Source organism: Clytia hemisphaerica, unplaced genomic scaffold (genome assembly GCF_902728285.1).
Source record: "Clytia hemisphaerica strain Z4C2 unplaced genomic scaffold, Clytia hemisphaerica genome assembly, whole genome shotgun sequence".
Lineage (NCBI taxonomy): Eukaryota > Metazoa > Cnidaria > Hydrozoa > Leptothecata > Clytiidae > Clytia > Clytia hemisphaerica.
The window spans coordinates 1,868,036-1,887,091 of NW_027103510.1; the positions used below are offsets into that span (position 1 = coordinate 1,868,036).

General features: G+C 34.4%; 1 protein-coding gene across 7 annotated transcripts in view; it reads left to right on the forward strand.

Moving 5' to 3' along the window:
* LOC136799141 (rap1 GTPase-activating protein 1-like) overlaps positions 1–19,056 on the forward strand; it is a 46,045-nt gene that overhangs the window by 3,757 nt on the left and 23,232 nt on the right. For 3 of the 7 annotated variants that reach the window (XM_067055838.1, XM_067055840.1, XM_067055841.1), the window contains exons 1-2: positions 8,528–8,809; positions 14,859–14,911. In XM_067055838.1, the coding sequence (XP_066911939.1) occupies positions 8,626–8,809; positions 14,859–14,911 (237 nt within the window). In that variant the 5' untranslated portion in view covers positions 8,528–8,625. Of the gene's footprint in view, positions 1–836; positions 901–8,527; positions 8,810–14,036; positions 14,427–14,858; positions 14,912–19,056 lie in introns of those variants that run through there. The other 4 variants (XM_067055843.1, XM_067055839.1, XM_067055842.1 and 1 more) reach the window with 4 other exon arrangements.

Here is a 19,056-nt window from a genome sequence, read left to right on the forward strand (position 1 = left end):
GTCATGTTTTTTACAGTAGTCAAAACCTTTTTCCCGATTTCGGTCAAAATTACCAGCCAAATCAAAGATTTATCATGCTTTCCGTCTAAATTCCTGGTAGAATAACCTGGTAGCAATATTGTCACAACCGCATTCTACGTTAGTTTGCGATTGAGTCAGTAACGCGTTCAGCCCTGTCTCGATGTCTTGACTTGAAAGACCTCCATACACAGTTAATTTCCTATTGAATGAAAAAGTGTTTGCTCCGAGACTCGGCATGTGTCGAATAGATTGCTTAATTAAATGTACTCTTTTTAGAACGTACTCGTTAGCTTGTGCTGCTGACGTACTTAGAAACCCCATCTCAAGCAAGTCTTTTTTTAGCCTGTTTCTGACACCCAGTTATGTAAACAACCGAGATTATAAAGCTTTTAGAAGCATAGGAGACAGTCAGATACTGGCTAAGGATACTTTCTTTCACATTTGCCGCCTCTTATCTCTATACAAATTTCATGTTGGAACATTAAAATTAAATTTACTGCACTTTTTGTTTCCTTCGAATTCTCTAATTGGTTCAAATGAGATTGAAAGATGAAAGATGGTAATCATTGATAAATAAGATTGATGCTACACCAGATCCTTTTCGACGGATTACTTAATCCCGTTTTGATTATGATGACAAGAGAAAGAAAATATCGTTTTTGATATTAGTTCCTCAGGCTCACACTTGATGTAGCATTAACAGTATTCGTTTCATTACTATCAAGAGACTTATACATGCGAATATACTATACAGTATTTTGATTTTGTGTTGGTTTGTCTTACAAATTTCATCATTTTGAATTCATTTTCACCTGATGACATTGCTAGGAGTTTCTGCTTCAGCCACAGGCCGCAAAAAGATGGCAAGAACGCGAAAAGGTAATATTTTTCTGGATTCTTTTTATTTCGTCGACAGTTATTATCTTTCCAACGAGAATCATTTTACATTATCAAGTATAGCCTCGAAAGATCTACCATTTAGTGAATTACTCAAAGTTGTCTTGTATACCTTCTTCAGCCTACTATAAAAGTATATCGTGCCTGTCTGTTACTCAGTCTAACTTGAAGAGTCTCCTATCATTCAATGAAGGAACGGTATCTGCTTTATTGCAAAAAAACTTCACTGCGACAATAGAACTGAAAAGCTAACTAAATTATTTTTGTTTTGCGCAAAGATAAAGTCCAAAACAGGATATTGGTGTCAAAAGTCAATTTCTCATACCGAGAAAAATTGTATACAAGGCTTTTCATCTGAACTTGTTTAACCTCAATTAAGAAATTAGGTTAATGACCTTTGATTGCCACTAGAAGGATTTCGAAATCGACTTTCAGCAGCTTTTTTTTATTCAATGCAACTTAGTGGTCTTCATGTGTCGGCTACGCATGTGCACATCATACTTCGCTTCGAAAACTGGGAACGAATCTTCTCTGGTGCAATCAACATCTTTAAATTTGTAGCTTTGTTTCACATTATAGAAACACGAATAGAAATACACTGGAAATCCGTAGTTTATATCAGAGGTATTAGACAAAACCCGGAATTTTGAGATGCCCCGTATAGAAATAATGTATCATGAATTGACTACGTCATTTTTCTGTTTACGTAATTAGGTAGGACCTAACCCACTGCTAATGATGCTTAGTGTTTCCTATTGTTATATTGCTTTTTAATTGCTTGCGAATTTGAATAGACAGCTGGCATAACTTAGAAATTGTATCCATTGTATCATTCACATACGTTTTTCACGAAGCATATCCTTGAAATTTGAAAAGAAAGTCAGAACGAGCATAAAAATATTTGGTCCCCTTTTTCTGAAAAAAGGAGCAGGCATTAACGCACTCTAAAGAGTTTTTCAAAACAAAACAATAACAATCAAGATCTATTGTCTTTTAATGATTAATCTAGTTGAAAATGACGCGACGTAATGAAAATGACATCATTAAAAAGTTAAACTGTTATTATGGCACTCATTAGCGATTCTTAATACGAATGACTCGATAATACGAGGTTTAATGTCACTGCTTGAAAAGCCGGTTGTCAAAAACAATGGAAAGTGTTTTTGATTTGAAATATTTTTTTTCTTTCAGTGTTCTTCCTTGTTCGTTGATATCAATATTGGGTGCTTTGATATCTCTGGTGGCTTGGGTAGTCTTAAAGGTGACGGTTGATTTTTTTTTAACACCCATTGTTCAATTCTTAAGTATATGGATGAATCGGGGTTAGCTTTATTAGTTGTATTTGGATTTTTCAAAACCACTGAATCATGTTGTTAATTTTTTTTTGGCAAAACTTGACCTAAATTTTATTTTTTGCTTTCATGTGGTTTTGGATATAATCGTATTTCGACTTTGAAATTATCTATATATGAAAACTTTCTCAGAATTTTGGATGGGTATTGTGTACACTTTTTTTAGAAATTCTTCACCGTCGTTTCACTGAACTTTTATTTGTTGAAGGAAGTACGTTCACAGCGTTTTTTGCAGAGTTAATTCCGGTTGAATGGATTTGTTGGTCTGGCCTATTGTTGAGAGTTTTAATATTGGTTTTAAAATTACACTTTTAGGTATCTTGATTGGGGAGTAGTTGGGGAGGGGTTTTGAGAAGAAGGTGATCGAAAGTTTGTCAATACAGTAGTTCGATTTTCAAGGGGAATTGGATTTTCATCAAATCGAATAAAGGGAGCTTTCGAATAGTAGAACGTCGTTTATGAGAGTTTCTCGTTGACTGTGTTTTTCAATATTATTGAATAATAGAGCGTATCGAATAGTGCTCCGAGAAAAAAATATTACTCTGTCAAAAGAGATGTCAATATTATTTGGTATCTTGGGGATTAGTGTGATTAATTCTGTTCATTAAGATTTCTATAAATTTGTCAATGAGATTATTAGTTGCGACACGAAGCCAAACTCAATAAAAAAGTATCATTCGATCTTTTCCATATCATACCTGAATCTACCCGCTATATATTTGTTCTACTTTTTGTTACCTTTTCAACGGTAATAATTTTGATAAACCATTCAGTTCTTGACTCAAAATCTCGAAGAAATCTCTATTTTAGTAAAAGTCAATTGTATTGTCCAAGATGCAGACATTATTAGTTACACGGTCTTCTCGAGGTGGGATACGGGATATACAGGGTCAGTAAAAACCGTATTGGTGGCGAGGCTTGCCGAGTACGGTTTACAGGATACGGTTTATATCCCACCTCCACGTGATGTTATTTGACCAATGAAATCGCTAGAATCTTACTGATGCGGGATAATTAGTTATATTTGACCCGGTAAACTTGTACGCAGTTCCCCTTGTGACGTTCAGATTGATAACGTGTATTCCTTGTCAATTCTGTACCGGGTAAGATAAAAAATACAGGCTTTAAAAATCTTATCAAGATGAAAAAGTTTTTATGAAGGTTCGCCAAGTCAAATTCCTTTATCTTTCTCTGATATCTAACATAATTTCACTCAGGTGATTGCGATAATAGAGTAATGACGTAGTTAACAAGTTACAATCATTTTACCACAACATTTCAGAGCGTTTGTTTCTGTTTCAAATTATAATACATATTTTAGAAGATTTGATTTTCTGCTTTCTACTTCACAAGTAGCTTGAGATACCAAGTTCTTTGGTGTTATCCAAATATCGACTTTAAAGTTCCGAAGGATCTAGAAGTGGTTTTCTGGTTTTCTTAGATTGAGATAAAACTATTTTTCGCAGACGGGAGTAGTATTAAAGATTCGCTTAGAGCACCTTTTGTGTTCAATGGATAAAACATTATTTCGCTGAACATTTTCGAATATTCTTTCAAGGTCGCATTTTTTCTACTTTCGGAATCACAGTGGGCTCTCTAACTTCTATAATTCAAATTTCTCCATAATTCGAACACATTTTATGGTTCCTTCAGTTGAAAATGCCTCATAAACCATTCTCCATAACTCGAAATTTCCTTAACTCAAACAAATTTGTGTCCCCGTGCGTGTTCAAGTTATGGCGACTCTACTGTATGTGTATCATATTCTTAGTATCTCCAAGATTGAGGAACTCGTTCACTAGATTATGGCATGAGTCCAATCCCCGTCCAATCACACAGTCCCTTCTTGACTTCTTGCTGCCATCTTTGTTATACAGACTTTCTTTCAGTCTTGTGACTCAACGGAGTAAAATTTCATTATTTGACATAGTTTGTTCTATTTGCAAAAAGATCATTTTATCTAAACAATTTTTGTAGGTAACTTAACTCCTGGCAAGCTCAAACTCGCGTTAATGTAGATTTACTTTTTTCGCACAGGATGTATCTGTATATCCAAGGTGTTTCTTGTCTTCTAGGCTTTGTAGTTCAAATTTGTAATACAGTCGATGGGTTATTCTCGTGTAGGAAAATGTGCTACAATTATCTCTCTTTAATTCGATCTTCAAGGGGCTGCGACTTTTCTTCGAATTAGAGAAAGCTTCGATTTATAGAAAGCATTTTACACTATTTTCTACACTATTTTCTAGCTGATTGTGCCAAATTTTTAGTGCGAATTACAGAAAGATTCGAATTAGAAAATTAGAAAAGAATCCTGAATTAGAGAGAGTTGACTGTATTTGGGGATGGAATGGCAAACATTTAAGCATTTATCTTTAAGTTGAGTGCAAAATGGAAATTCTGTGCGATATGATGTCGACTTTTATCACTTTCAACTTTAACGCATTTGAGTAATTTATGAAAGCGAAAAGACTCAAAAATAGATTTTAATGCGTTTCTCATAAACTAACTCTAATGATTTCAACGGCAACTCAAGGAAAAGAAAGCATGCAATTTGTAATTCCAAACGATATCCTTTGAGGAAGTTTCATTTTTTTGCGTCGCGTTTGGTAATTTTTGTTGTTTTCAACTTAAGAGCCATGAGGAACTTCATTAAAGAAATGGTGTTGGGTAATTAATTTGTCCTGTCGGTTGTTTTTCTTTTTTAATTCTATAGAAGAAAACATACTTGTATCCAGGAAAATTTCATGAAACGTTTTTGTTCTGTGCTTTTAAATAAAAATGAGAAAGTTGTTGTTTATCGATAGGGATCTTCACGAATGTATGATTTGATTTCGCGAATAAACCTGAAAACAGCTGAAAAATTGCCATATTTTGCCACAATGGAGACTTTGGACTGGTTTCTCCGCCAAAAATTCGATTTTAAAAATTTTGCGGTGGATTTCACGCGTTTTCGCGAGTTTTAATTGCGAAATCGCGAAATTTAATCTCGCGAAAGTTAATCCAATGTACCGAATTTCGAAATTTTAGAAAATGCAAGATTACCACCGCTGTTATATACAAAATCTCTCATTAAAAATCGGTAATTTGATTTAACCAAAAATATTTTAATGGCCACTGACTTGCTGAGTAATTTGATGGGTTTATTTTTAAAGGAAGTGGATAATTAATTAATGTAACGTTAATCGGTTATCAAAAATATTGCTTATCTCCATTGCATGGTGTTATTTGTAATACCTTGCTAACTAAACAAAAAACATACAGTTTTTATTTTAAAATAAGGAAATTAATGATTATATATATATATAAAATTTTACTATTTCCTATTCCTAGAAAATAAGGACAGAGAGCCCTTTAAGAAGACTCTCTGTCTATCTTGCATTTTTCTTTGCAATAGCCAGTCCACAAAACTTTTCAATCGAACAATTCTCATTTTTAATTACTTGATCGAGTAAAGTCAAAGAAATTCTACCACGTTTGCAATTTTTATCATCGTTAAACATTAACAATTTACTCAAGCGACCAGAAGGCATTCTCACAACATGAGCTGCGTAGTTTCGTTGCTGTTGTTTGATAAAAACATTAACATCTGAGGTACCACATATAGTGTGAAGCTGGTTGTTGCTAATGACGTATCGAAAATCATTATTGACCTCATCTACGAAATAAGATCCCAATGTTTGACGACCATCTGATTTTGGGACCCTTTGAACTATAATCATAATTATTAAGTACTTGGAGGCTCTTTATCTTTTATAAGAACAATTTTATAAGAATAACGAGGCTCAAAATCACCAAAAATAAGAACAATTTAAGAACAATGATGAGCCTGAAATTACTCAATTTTAAGTATAATTTAGGGGTCAAAGTCATAAAAATTTGGTTAAAAGCCTAAAATACCTCGATAAATATAAATAAGAACAGGATAAGAACAATTTGAGGCTCAAAGTGCCAAAAGATAAGAACATCCAAGCCTCAGCAAAACTTTACTGGTTCTTATAAAAAGAAAAGAGTGTATTATGTTACACTTTCACGATTTTAGGGCCATTCCTTTGACTTAACACGCACCCGTAAATTACCGTAATTTTTCTCCGGGAACACCCTGGTTTTTACCAGCAGTGGAAATTTAGGCTTCTACTCATCCTCTAGCGAAAAAAGTTTCTTATAGGAAGTATATCTATAGAGGTCTGCGATTCAGACTAGTGGAAATTTAAACTAGAGAAAAATTGCCGGTTTGTTTCTGTAGAAAACATTACGTCATGAATATCATGAATATTATAGACCATTCTTTTGAGTTTTAGGATTAAAAGTTTTCCCTTTTTCCCCTTTACTGACGCACCTTGGTATACCGGATAGAGAAGGCTAAAGTTGGAACCTGAAGATCTTGTAAAACACCTTGCCCTTAAAAACACTGGCGGATTTAAGACAATAGAGCAAAAACGTCGGAAACATGCGAAGGAGTGCAGCGTTCGTTAAAAGATAATAAAATTACAATAAAAAATCTCTTTATCTGATAAGTTCGACATGGTCTAAAACCGCCTATGAAAAATTATGAATATAGTATTGGATTCAGTTGGATTAGAGAAATGTTGCGATTAGCTTTTGTATTTCCTTTGAATCGCCAGGTGATTGTTCCTGACGGAAGGGACGTCCGAAATCCTTTAGATTTAACAAAAGGGGTAACTATTTGTCTATTCTGTATTAAATCACGATAACCGTTTAAGACTCCGGGATTTAAAACTGTTTATGATTTTAGTCCAGAACTTTTAATCTTCTTGACTTAGTGTAGTTTCGCTTTCGGCCATTGTAGCATTAGGTAGAGATAAAGTAAAGTACAGCATGTTTCTTCTTAACGTATTTAGAGTAGTCCTTTATTATTGTTTATCGCCGTTGACAAATCAAAAGGTCCAATCTCAAAATTATTGCCTGAGAAACTAAGAATTTTTCTGTTTGTCTGAGCATAAATTTTGAGATTGACCCTGTTTCATGTAGATGGGACCCTCCTCATTATGCAAAATGGGTCAATCTCAAATTTAAGGCTGGCTAAAAAAACTCTTTCTTTTTCAGACACTAATTTTGTGATTGGCCCTTTTGATTTGTCATCGGTGTTATATCAATATGAAGAGTTCTTCTGAATGCCTGTGCTTTTGTATCCGTATCTTCTCAATCCATAGTTTTGAGGGGTTGAAGGTTTTTTTTATTTCATTATTGATTTAAATCGAATCGTTAGGAAGCCACTCTACTCCATCCTCGAAAACTTGTTAAATGTACGATGATATACCCGATGATATACGAATCAACATTTTTGCTGTAAACATTTATTAAAATATGTAATATGTAATAGTTATCGGACAGTTGCGAGTACAATATGAGAAATATTTTACGAGCTCCTAGATTTTTCCGTACAATATTTTATGAGCCTTTAGGTGAGAAAAATATACGGAAAATCCGGAATGAGTGAAATATTTCCATATTGTACTCGCAACTGTCTGATAACTGGTTTATCGGTGACCAAAAACATTTTTTTTGTTGGAAAAAAGCACAGGGCACTTTTGTAGTAAAGTGACGTTAGATTGCTGCTACCGCTACAATGCAACAAGGTTTTTTCATCAATTTATATTTTGTACATGTAAAATACAATAATTGTACTATTTTTAACCAATCAGATGGCAGATATTTTTTGGATCGCCGATAAAACTTTTAATGAAAAACTAAGTTTTTATGATTTGAATGGATTCGTGTGTGGCTTTTGATTTGTTCAAACTTTAGGAGTTTAGGGTTAACCATTCTTGACTTTGTGTTCCTCAAATCTTCTTTTTCCTTTTCGAGATGGATCCTGGTTCGGTTTTAAAGACTTTCCTTATCGAAAGAACTTTTCTTCCTTTTTTGAAATATTTTTCTATTTTTCAATGTAAGATAATATCACAGGGAGTCCAATATAATTTATTTAAGGTCTCAAAACCAAAAAAAGAAGCCCTTTATATCTTTTACACTGTTGTTTTGATTTGAGCTCTTGCTTATCACTTATCAATCTTACACCAAAGATAATTTTTGCAATAGTTTAGCTGCTTTTTCTCTTGGGAAAAGCTTGCAGAGAGAAATTTAGTGTAAGATATTTAAGTGCCTGAATATTTGTGTCCGAATGGGAAAACTCTATTTTTGGTATATTTTAAGTGGTATAAATACCACTAGTTTCTTTCAGTTTTAGCTTGCTCAAATTTATTGATTTCGTTTTACTCTAATTCATTCTTCATATTATAAAGCATAACAAAAATTAAATTAAAACTGAAAATAAATCGGACAGCACAAGAAAGAACTTTTAATAAGGATCGTATCAGAAAATTAACAAAGTGACCAAATGTCCGGAAGCCGAAAAATGGTATACAGCGAAAGCAGTGAGAATTTGACGGACGACGTATCGAAGAAGTTTCGGCGCCGTAGTCTTGTCATGAGGGATTTTAACCGAAAATTAAAGAAAATTAAACGGCAAGTCGGAAGTTTTGACGGATCAAGCAGCCAATCATCAAAGAAGGAAGAAACCGGTAAAAGATATGATTTTTTTTTAGGATTGGGTGTTTCCAGGTGTCATACAACGTTGTTTCAACGTTAAATTAACGTTAACAGCGTCCATATAACGTTAGATGAACGATGGAACTACATTGTGTGCCAGTTGGGTTCGTTCAATTCTCCAACTTAGACCGGCGGCCGAGGCAGTGGATTGTGTCACTTCGTAGGGCACCCCTTAGACCAGGGCAAATTTTTGATATTATGCTCCTAATAGGGTGTAGAATTGACAAAAAAAATTTGCCCTTCGAATTTCCTGCAGTTTTCGAGTGAATTTTAGTTTAAATATTGAAAATTATCGATATTTTTTGCTGAGTCAGCAGTTTTTCAGCATATTTATCCACCTTAAAAATGAATTATCTCGAGATCTATACATTGAAAGTTGACAAACCATACCATTTTTGGATACTACTAATTCAGGGCTATCCAGCTGTGGGAATGATTTTTTCTGAAAATGCTCATAGGAAAATGCTGACGTCATCGGAAAACGCCAAAAACGTCGATTTTTCGCCTTAAAAATGCCATTTCTCGGCACCAGGTGGTCGAAACCTAACAAATAACCCCATTTTCTTTATCTACTTTTCACACTGAATCCGTTGGTAGTCTCAGATATTTGATTTTCAGACTTCAAAAAAACCGTTAGTAAAGGGGGGACCCTTGATATGTTCTATCGATTAACTAAAAATCGATTCACTCGAAAACTGCAGGAGATTCGAAGGGCAAATTTTTTTTGTCAATTCTACACCTTATTAGGAGCATAATATCAAAAATTTGCCCTGATCTAAGGGGTGCCCTACGAAAACCATTTTAAAGGCCTTTTTTGAATCTCGGACGCTGGTCTAACTGGACTCTTTGAATTGATGCTTTAAGAGTATTATGTTGTTTCATTGCTTTGGCCGCCCAAAAATCCTGAAAAAATAAGTCTGTAGCTGTAATAACCCCCTCCTTGGATTTGACAGAGCTGACAAGAGCGAAAGATATATTTGGTGGCATTGAGATATTTAAATTTGATTATTTAAACCAATCCACCAATGAGAACGCCGGAAAGAACTGTCAATCAAACTTTTAAGTTTTAAGTAAAATTCTTACTGAGGAGTTTTGTAAAACCTTGAAACTCAGGGACTCGGTTTTTCCGATTTTTCGAAATTTTTTACTGTAGCAAAGTACATCTTAAAACACGTTTGCTGCCAAGCCCTTTTTAGAAATCGAAAAATTGATCTCTTGGAATGTTATCGAAGTTTGACTTTCAAGAGCTCGTGTTGCCTCAATTTTAAATTAAATTCAATTTCACTGCAATCGACGTTGAATTTTTCAAAGATGCAATAAAAAAGTTTCTGTATCAAAAGTTATGGCTCTTTGGAGTACTGTCGGTATTTTGACCCTTCTACTACGAGTATACTCGTGGTAGGCGGTGAACGTGTTAAGCTCACAGTAAGGTATTTTCCGAGGTAAGTAAAGGGGCTGTAGTGCAACCGTAGTGCAGTGGTAGATCATCCGGCTACGGTGCGCCATATTGTGAGTTCAACCCCCAGCCGGGTCATACCAAAGATTCTCAAAGTGGTACTTGATGCCTCTCTGCTTGATGCTCAGCAATTAAGAAAAGGAGCAAGGGTAAGTGGAGCAATTCAGGGAGAAAGACCTACCTTCGGGTAGACAGCTATCGAAAGAGGAGTCTTTGGGTGGCCTCCGACTGCGGTCGCAGACTTACTTACTTAAGGGGCCGCTTTTCTTGCTTTATATCCATAACCTTTATATACTTGAAATGAAAAATAATGACAAGAAAAGTTTAGCCTTGGTCTAACAGGAAATCGAAGGGAGCCTCATTATCATTGAAACTAATTGGAAACAAATGTAAAAGATCAATCGAGGAAAAAGTAAATTAGATAAACAGGTCAAGACCATTTTTTGTTATGTAATGTCTGCTAAAATTCATTCAAAGTCACTGGTAGACGTACGTAACATTGATTTCGTTGATTTTATCTCTGCATTGCGCTTCTATTTACGAATATGAAATCTTGCGATGATATGAGTTTCCTAACATTTTTATTTATACGGGTAGCTGGGAGACCCGTCTACTCTGTTTGTATGGTTTCGAAGTATAACATTTAGTTAAAACGAATAATAATATAGAAACAACAGAGTAGTCGGGTATTTTTGTAGATGCCAAATCTGGTCGCATAATTGTACTAGCTGTTAAACAATTGTTGAAATCACGTGATATTATTGTTTTGATTGGAAGTGCGCGAATCTGATTGGCAAACCTTATCAACGGCTTTTTTGGCACGAAATTCAAACCAAATGTAAACAAATTCAAACTGGGTCAATAATACCATACTCTCAATGAGTAGCTTCTGATGGGATTTTTGCTGATGTGGTGTAAGTCTGAATAGAGAGTATGGATCTCCAGACTATTATACGTGCTAATTCATTCGGAAAGATCCGAAAGCGAGCTAATGACGCGACTCTCATTGAGTTTAAAGCTCGAACGGCTAGAGTAGAATCTCAAACATTTCTCAGGCAAGAAAAAGTGAAGCCACTTTTTTCCCATCCAGAACGCGCCTAGAACGCACCGCAATCATGACGACGGATTGTATCTAGTGGTTCCTTTGTTTTTGAGGACTGTGTGAGTGGAGAACGAATATGTTTTGAATAATTTGACTAGTCGAAATATCTCAGCTTTAATGGACAAAAAAGAACCTGACTTAAGGAAACCAAACAGAAAGCAGACAACAAAAAATGTAAAAGGAAACACCAATTCTTGAACTTAAACAAACCTAAAATGCTACAAAACCACAAAGAACCGAAATAAGACGACAACGTATATAGTAAATTAAATTTAGTAAAACGCACCTCTCGCACACAAGACATTCACTCAGCACATCTCTCAGTGTTGAACTGATTTCTATGTACAAAATTACAGTTAATATTCATATCCTAATTTCCCTAGAGGAGTTATAAATGACATATAAAACGCAATTTGGGAATACAAAAGACACTCGAAACAAAGGGGACGCTAAACAAAAGAGGACTCAAGAGACACATGTAAACTAAAAGACTATACAGGGAATACTAATTAAAACATAGAAACATAAACAGCACGGACAATTAAATGCTCATTACGATTGAGCAGTTTTCTCCATTAACAGACTGCATTATTTGAAGCCTAGCGATAGACTTTACTTTCAATAGCGCTCTGCAACACATACGTCATAATTATTATTTTTCACTTTTTTTGACATTTGTACGAGTTGCAATCCCACAATTCAACGCGGCTCAATTAAAGACACGTGCAAGTTGTTATATATCTTTTGTCAAATAATGCAATTAACGTGCAAAAGAGATTAACGCAAAGGTTGATGGGATTGGAACTCGTACAAACACATCGAGAGTAATGATTATGTCAAAAATAAAATCTATTTTTAGATTCAGCGCGGTGCGCTATCCGTTTGCTGTTAAAACCATGCACGGGCGTTCTGGATGGGAAATAAGTGGTTTCATTTCCCATCCAGGAGTCTCGAGTCTAGCCCTTCGGGCTTGGAAGTCCATGGTGACTCCCTCGGACTCCCTACGATGTCAAGTCGCGGTTCAATGTTTCAGGTAGCCTGTGAATTGGCTGGGAAGATATTTATCAAACGGCAGGTCAAAAAATTCTTCTACCAAGCTTTTAGTTTCCCTATTGATAATAGACATATTTTAAAGTGATTTCCACCCCCTCACTGAATTGTTTCCTTTTGAACCTTTTAGGAGCTTTTTTATAGATTACTGTTAAAAGTTTCGGCAAGATGTTCCGGTCATTATATATCCTCTATCTATGTACCTTATTGTTTTTTTTGTTTCCCGTTATGTGTGGGTTCTTATGGCATCTTCAACATTTCACAGGAAATTTCCCTCGGATTTTAACTTGCCAAAACTTTTTCCTTTTAAGTAAAGTACCATTCAGCTGCTTAAAGATTTTTTCAGCTTTTTTGAACAAAACATTTTCACCCTTACATTTACAGTCGGTTACAAACTTCCCCTTGTCGATCCATTACCATTATCATGTCATTTAACACACTTTGAATGTTTTGTAGGACATTTTGTTAGGCGTTGTAGGGCCTGCATTAAATATGTCAATTATTTTGCTTCTTCCGGAGTTTGGTTGTTTATGAAGTATGATGTTGATATCCACTGACGGATTCGTGCTCATTATAATACCCGCGCGGTTTTGTAGAGGTCTGCGATTCTGACTATTTTGTGACATATGGTGGATTAAATCACCAGTGTCGAAAAGGTCGCCAAGGGGACCTACAGAGACATTATCGTTTAAAGTCGTCCTCTTTAGAAGCATTGCTATATCTGACTATAGATATTTCCTTATTCAGTCCCATACCCCTTGTTTCTGTCTTACACAAGTTTACTAAAATCCTCAATTTTTACCAGGTAGAAGTATTATAGTTAGTGCAGGTGAAAAGATACGAGATTTCAGCAAGAAAAATAGAAATTAAGCTTCAAAATTAGAAGTGCTAATATACACTTGAATCGCCACAACTACGAAAACTAATAAAGGAAAACTTTCTATTCTTCTAAGATTGATGTTTATTTTTCATATTTTTTACTTTCAATAATTTTTATGATTTATCCTAATTGCGAATCAATCTCCTAGACGTTTTTATGTGAGAAAAATAGATTGAGGGGGATGGGTAACTTTCTAGTCTAAAAAGAAAAACTTTTGGATGAATTTGATCAATATGAGATTTTTATTTTTGGATCTTGGAACCCTTGGAAGAACTTTATTATTGTTGAAAAGAGCTCGATATCAAAGAACCGATTTTGCATACATTCGTCTTTTTTCAATAATGAATTTTGAGCCATTGGACTCCTTAATTGAAGCTTATTTCTTTTGCAAGATGGATCTTTAGACTTTGACGTTAACTTTGTTTTTCTTAAAAACGTCACAAGCTAATTAAGCCTCAAAATCTCTAAGAAAGTAGTTAGAAAACGTGTACGCGACGCTCAGTAAAACGCGTTCCTTGATGGTCTTTAAATATCCAATGTTTTTGTTGGGTGATTATATCTTAAGGGGTGATTAACATATCTACTGAGGCATCATTACGTTGTTAGTCTAAAACATTATCCAATTTATTCAATCAAATTGAGAAAAAAAATGATTACAATTAGCGGGCTATTGTTCTTTGTCCCTAATTAACTTTCTAACATGTTATTTTTGTAGCGAAAATTAGTACATAGTAAAGAGTGTTGGGGAAGAGAGAGAGAAGAGAAAATTTTACAATAAAATAGGAAGGAACTTTATCGGGAAGAAAATTTGTATTTTTGGTTCTCTCGAGAAAGGAGATCTTACCGCAGTAGCAAATATTCTTGTATTTGACATTTTTGGATTTTGAAACACACAGATACATAGTAAAGAAGCGAAAATGTCGTTCAGCAAGTTTGACAAAAAATTGAGTGAAAAACTTGAGAAATTTTCACCGAAGCAAATTCGCCGCCGAGATAAATTTTTCAAATTTGATACGTTGGACCGACGTAACTACGCGCAATACCATAACCGTAGAGCACGCCGTAACGCGGTGACTGATTTGTTCCAAGTCACAGCTTTCAGTAAGTGACGGTTTTAAAACTTCCATTTTAGACTTCCACTTATCTTATTTATCTAGCCGGGAAACTCTGGTTTGAGCTTTCTCATCCTACTCAAGTGACATGGAAAATAGCTACTGATTTTTCGATTTCCGAAGTAAAGCAATAGATTGGTTTCCAGTCTATACCTATTCTAACAATATCAACGTTTCTATGCTTACTTTTGAAACACAAGTTATAAAAAGTTAAGCGGAGAATCATTTCATGGTCTGGAATTCTTAAAATCTGCGTATGAGTTTTAAGAAAAAGGGTGTATGTTTATTAAATTGCTTAGAATCTATTTGTAAGAATCTAAGAATAAGGTGTGGGTCAGGTAAGTATGAAGTTAAGATACCAGAGATATGCTAATCCCTCCATATTTAATTTCATCATTATTTCTCTTCATTTTCATTTCAGATTCGTTAAGCGATGTGCTGTCACCTATTGACTCCCATGCAACTTTGATGCAGGTAAGAATTCTTCACTTCTTCTGAATGTGTACTTCTTAGGGGGGGGGGGTCAAATCATAAAAGTGTTAGACAATTCGAACTGTCCGTCTTACAGACATAATTTAAGAGGGTTTAATTATAATTCTGTCTTCTAATTGGATAGATTCTGGTCCAGTTTAGTAGAATCTCAGTAGTTCTTCTCTCCAGATAAAATACAATTTCAGGCACCTTCAAAAAATGACCTGTAGAGCTTCAACCATTTTAGTTACAATCGAAAGGAAGTCTCCAAAACCACAAAATCAAATTATAAGACGTTCCCCAGACACCCGTTTAATTCGGTTGTTGCTCAGGTCACCTGTAAAACATTAAGATCCTTTTCTTGGCAACAAAGCATCTTCCAATCACATAATCACCGGGCATGTGTATGTCATAATCTTTGTTTGTAGTAATAGTTGCTACGAGTTATAGCGCAAATTTCAACATCATTGATGATTTTTGTCAAAGTAAGGTGTATCAAAAAATGTTTTTCCTTGGGAGAAATCCAAAATAAGAACTTTGGATGATAAAAAGAATAACCAGAAGCTCCATGTTTTTGATCTCTCGGGTAACTTAATGCATGTCCCAGAATTGCATTAATTTTTCCGCCCCAGTTCCAGTCCCTAAACCATAAGAAACTATACATTTTTGGAAGCGTCTTTGGATTTAGAATACCGTATTCGGTGTAACTTAAATTCTTTCTCAGTATAATTAGAGATATCTTAAGAAAACCTGATTATGACGTCATGACTGATGACGTCATAAATACAAAAAGTTGAATATCTCGAGAAATATAAATCAAAACTTCATGAAATTTGGACCAGTGATATAGTACACTGAGATGTTTCAAAAAGTTTTGAAAGTATTTCCCAAAATCAATGACGTCAGCAGACATTGCAAGAATTCGAATTCCTCTTTTTGATGAGTTCTATCATTGGTCGAAATTTTATAAAGCTTTGAAAATTAGTTCTTGAGATATTCAACTTTTTAAAATTATAACGTCATAAATCATGGCGTCATAATCACGTTTTCTTGAAAAAACTCAAATTCTGCTGAGAAAGAATTTAAGTTACACCGAATACGGTATTCTACATCCAAATACGCTTCCAAAAATGTATAGTTTGTTATGGTTTAGGGACTGGAACTGGGGCGGAAAAATTAATACATTTTTGGGACATGCACTAAGTTACCCGAGGTTGTTTAAAACGACTCTGAAGATGACTTCTTCGTAGTGAGCGTCGAATATATAGTTTTTTAACAACTTCAAAAACATGAAGCATCTGGTTATTCTTTTTATCATTAAGAACTTTCGAATGGTACCAAGTAGTATAAATTTCCTCGAACGCTCAGGAGCAGCCATGTGTTCGTTAAGCCTGGTGAGTGTCCCCATTGCATATATTGCATAATTTGATTGTGAAAATAATTATTAAGTATTATCTTTTCTTAAATTCCAATTTTTTAAATACAATACAATAACAATTTATCCTCATAATTCGCTCTAACCATTACCATTCTAATTGGAATGTACTAAATGGGTAATTTATTCTGTAATTTTATTACAAGGACTTTTAACTTTCCCGTCAGCCTCTCTAAATGCATTTTAATATGGCTCTTTAGAAATTCTTATGGTCAATCTGGTCAATATCCGGCCTGGTAGATCAAAAGTTTTTAATGAGGCCATTTTTATTAATTGGCCCATTTACATATTAAACCCATCAATAAGATTGACAAATGGCCTAACAAGCCATATCTTTATTCAATATTTAAATTCGTCATATGATAATTTTGGTTAACGTGAGCAGTCCCCTGACAAACTGAATCAAATTGACAGAAAATCACCCAAAGTAAAACTTGAAATCCTTATACCAGAGGAAAAACTTTTGAGAAGTCATAGTTCTCCTGTTGTTAAAATACACGTTTTTTATAAGAACATTCAAAATTTTTGAAGCCTTCGGATGTTCTTAACTTTTTGAGTTTTAAGCCTAAAGATGTTCTTAATATTTTCGTACTTTGACCATTTTGTGAATATTTTTGACCATCTTCCAAAAAATCGGGTGTTTTTGAGTCCTTAAAGCCTTAAAATGTTCTTAACTCGTTCTTACCATTTTGGCCATTAAAGCCTTATGTTCTCATATAGTTTGTTCTTATAAAAAAACGTGTATGGGTGATCAACACAACGATGATAAACTTGAACCTTTTCTTTTTCGTTCAATCAGCTCGTAAATCCTTATAAATGACGAATTGGGCTTTTCCAGAAAAAAAACCGTATACCCCCTGTTGAGGAGGTCCATTTCCGTTCCAAGGGGGTAAGGTTTGATATGTGGCGGAATTCCATAGGGAGACACAAAAATCTGTCAAAAATAACTGGAATTCCATAGGGGTAGCTTTTCAAATCCTACTAAAATTCAGAATTCCAAAGGGGTTTAAACCTGAAATTGCCTGGAATTCCAGGGGGTTACAGTATTTCCAGCCACAGAGGGATGGACCTCCTCAACAGGGGGTATACGTTTTTTTCTGGAAAATCCCATTAGTAGCTCAACAAAAATAATAGTGTTTTAGTTATAGAGAGTAAACTATTTATTGTCAAAATGCTTTAAGCTTTGACCCCGTCTACACTTTTTTTTATATAAGAACAAACTATATAAGAACATAAAGCTTCGATGGCCAAAATATTAAGAACAAGTTAAGAACATTTAAGGCTTTGCGGATTCTTTAAACACCCGATTTCTTAAGAAAATGGACAAAAATACTCAACAAATGGCGAACATAAGAACGTGTTAAGAACAATTTTAGGCTTAAAACTCAAAAAGTTAAGAACATTCCAAGGCTCCAAAAATTGTGGATGTTCTTATAAAAAGAAGCGTCTACTTTACTTAGAGTAGAAATCTTAACACCTCAATGTGAGCAAAGTCCCTGAAATACTCATGGGATTGTAAAAACGAATTATCATAATCCTTATGGCTTTTGTAATCAAATTATTGATAATTATAAACATAGTCAGGACGGGGTAAATATCTTTTTGCTATTTTTAAAAGAAAATTTTCCTACTTCCTTTTTGTGCGGTGAGCATATGTAACGTTTAATTGATCGATCTCCACCACGCTCATTCCGCCATCGTTAAAAACCTAATCGAAAGTTTTGGATATCTCTTTAATCACCTTCAGTCATTACTGGGCCAGTAGTAATTATGGAGTGATAATCATATTTCTTGATGGATTTTCATGATAAAACAAAGTGAATCAATCGAAACATTTTCTCATTTTCTATAATTGGAACAAGCTTTTCTAACTAAAGCTTGCAAAAATAACCTAGATCCAAACCTCTCATATTGTGACCCATGTGTACAATGTTGTCATCTGGCTGATTTTTTCGACGATTTTTTTGGTCTCGCCTTTTTCTTGAAAGTTTAAGCCAAATTGAAAAACTCTTTGAGATCATTAATGCCAAACCTGTTTTGCAATGTTTATTCTATTAAGCCTCATCCTTAAAACCAATATTGACTTTTGGGCCCAAGAGATTCTGATGAAATTCGTCACCCTTAACCATTCAGCATTTGATAAATTGGCTTTGTAGAAAAAACAATTCAAATCAATGAAAATATTCCAGTCTTTGATTTATTTAGACCTCGTGGGAAAACATGAAAAATTTAGATTTATAATCAATATATACTTATTATTTTTCCATGAATATTTCAAATCTATGGAAATATAAAAATTTGTCTTTAACAACTTTTTAGTTGGATGCCTTGCACAAACTTTAGTCATATTTGGTATGATATTTGATCATTCATATCTAGTTTTACACTTTTACAAGATATCAGTGTCTCAACCTCTTAGATGGGACAATAATTAAATTATTATTGCTGACGGTGACATCATGAAGATTACATTTTTACACCTCATATAAACCCAAAGTATAATGATGTCATATTTATGTCCTATTTATGGTCTGACCATAAAAGGGACTGAGTTCAAGTCCAGAGTTAATTAACGTCAAATGTCTCAAGTCTTTGTATTGACCAATTTCATTTTGACGTCATTTAACCTTGGACCCAATCTTCTTTTGACGTTGGGAGTTTTTAGTTGTCTTCATTTTTCTTGTAAGAAAAGTTAGAATCAAAAGCAATGTGA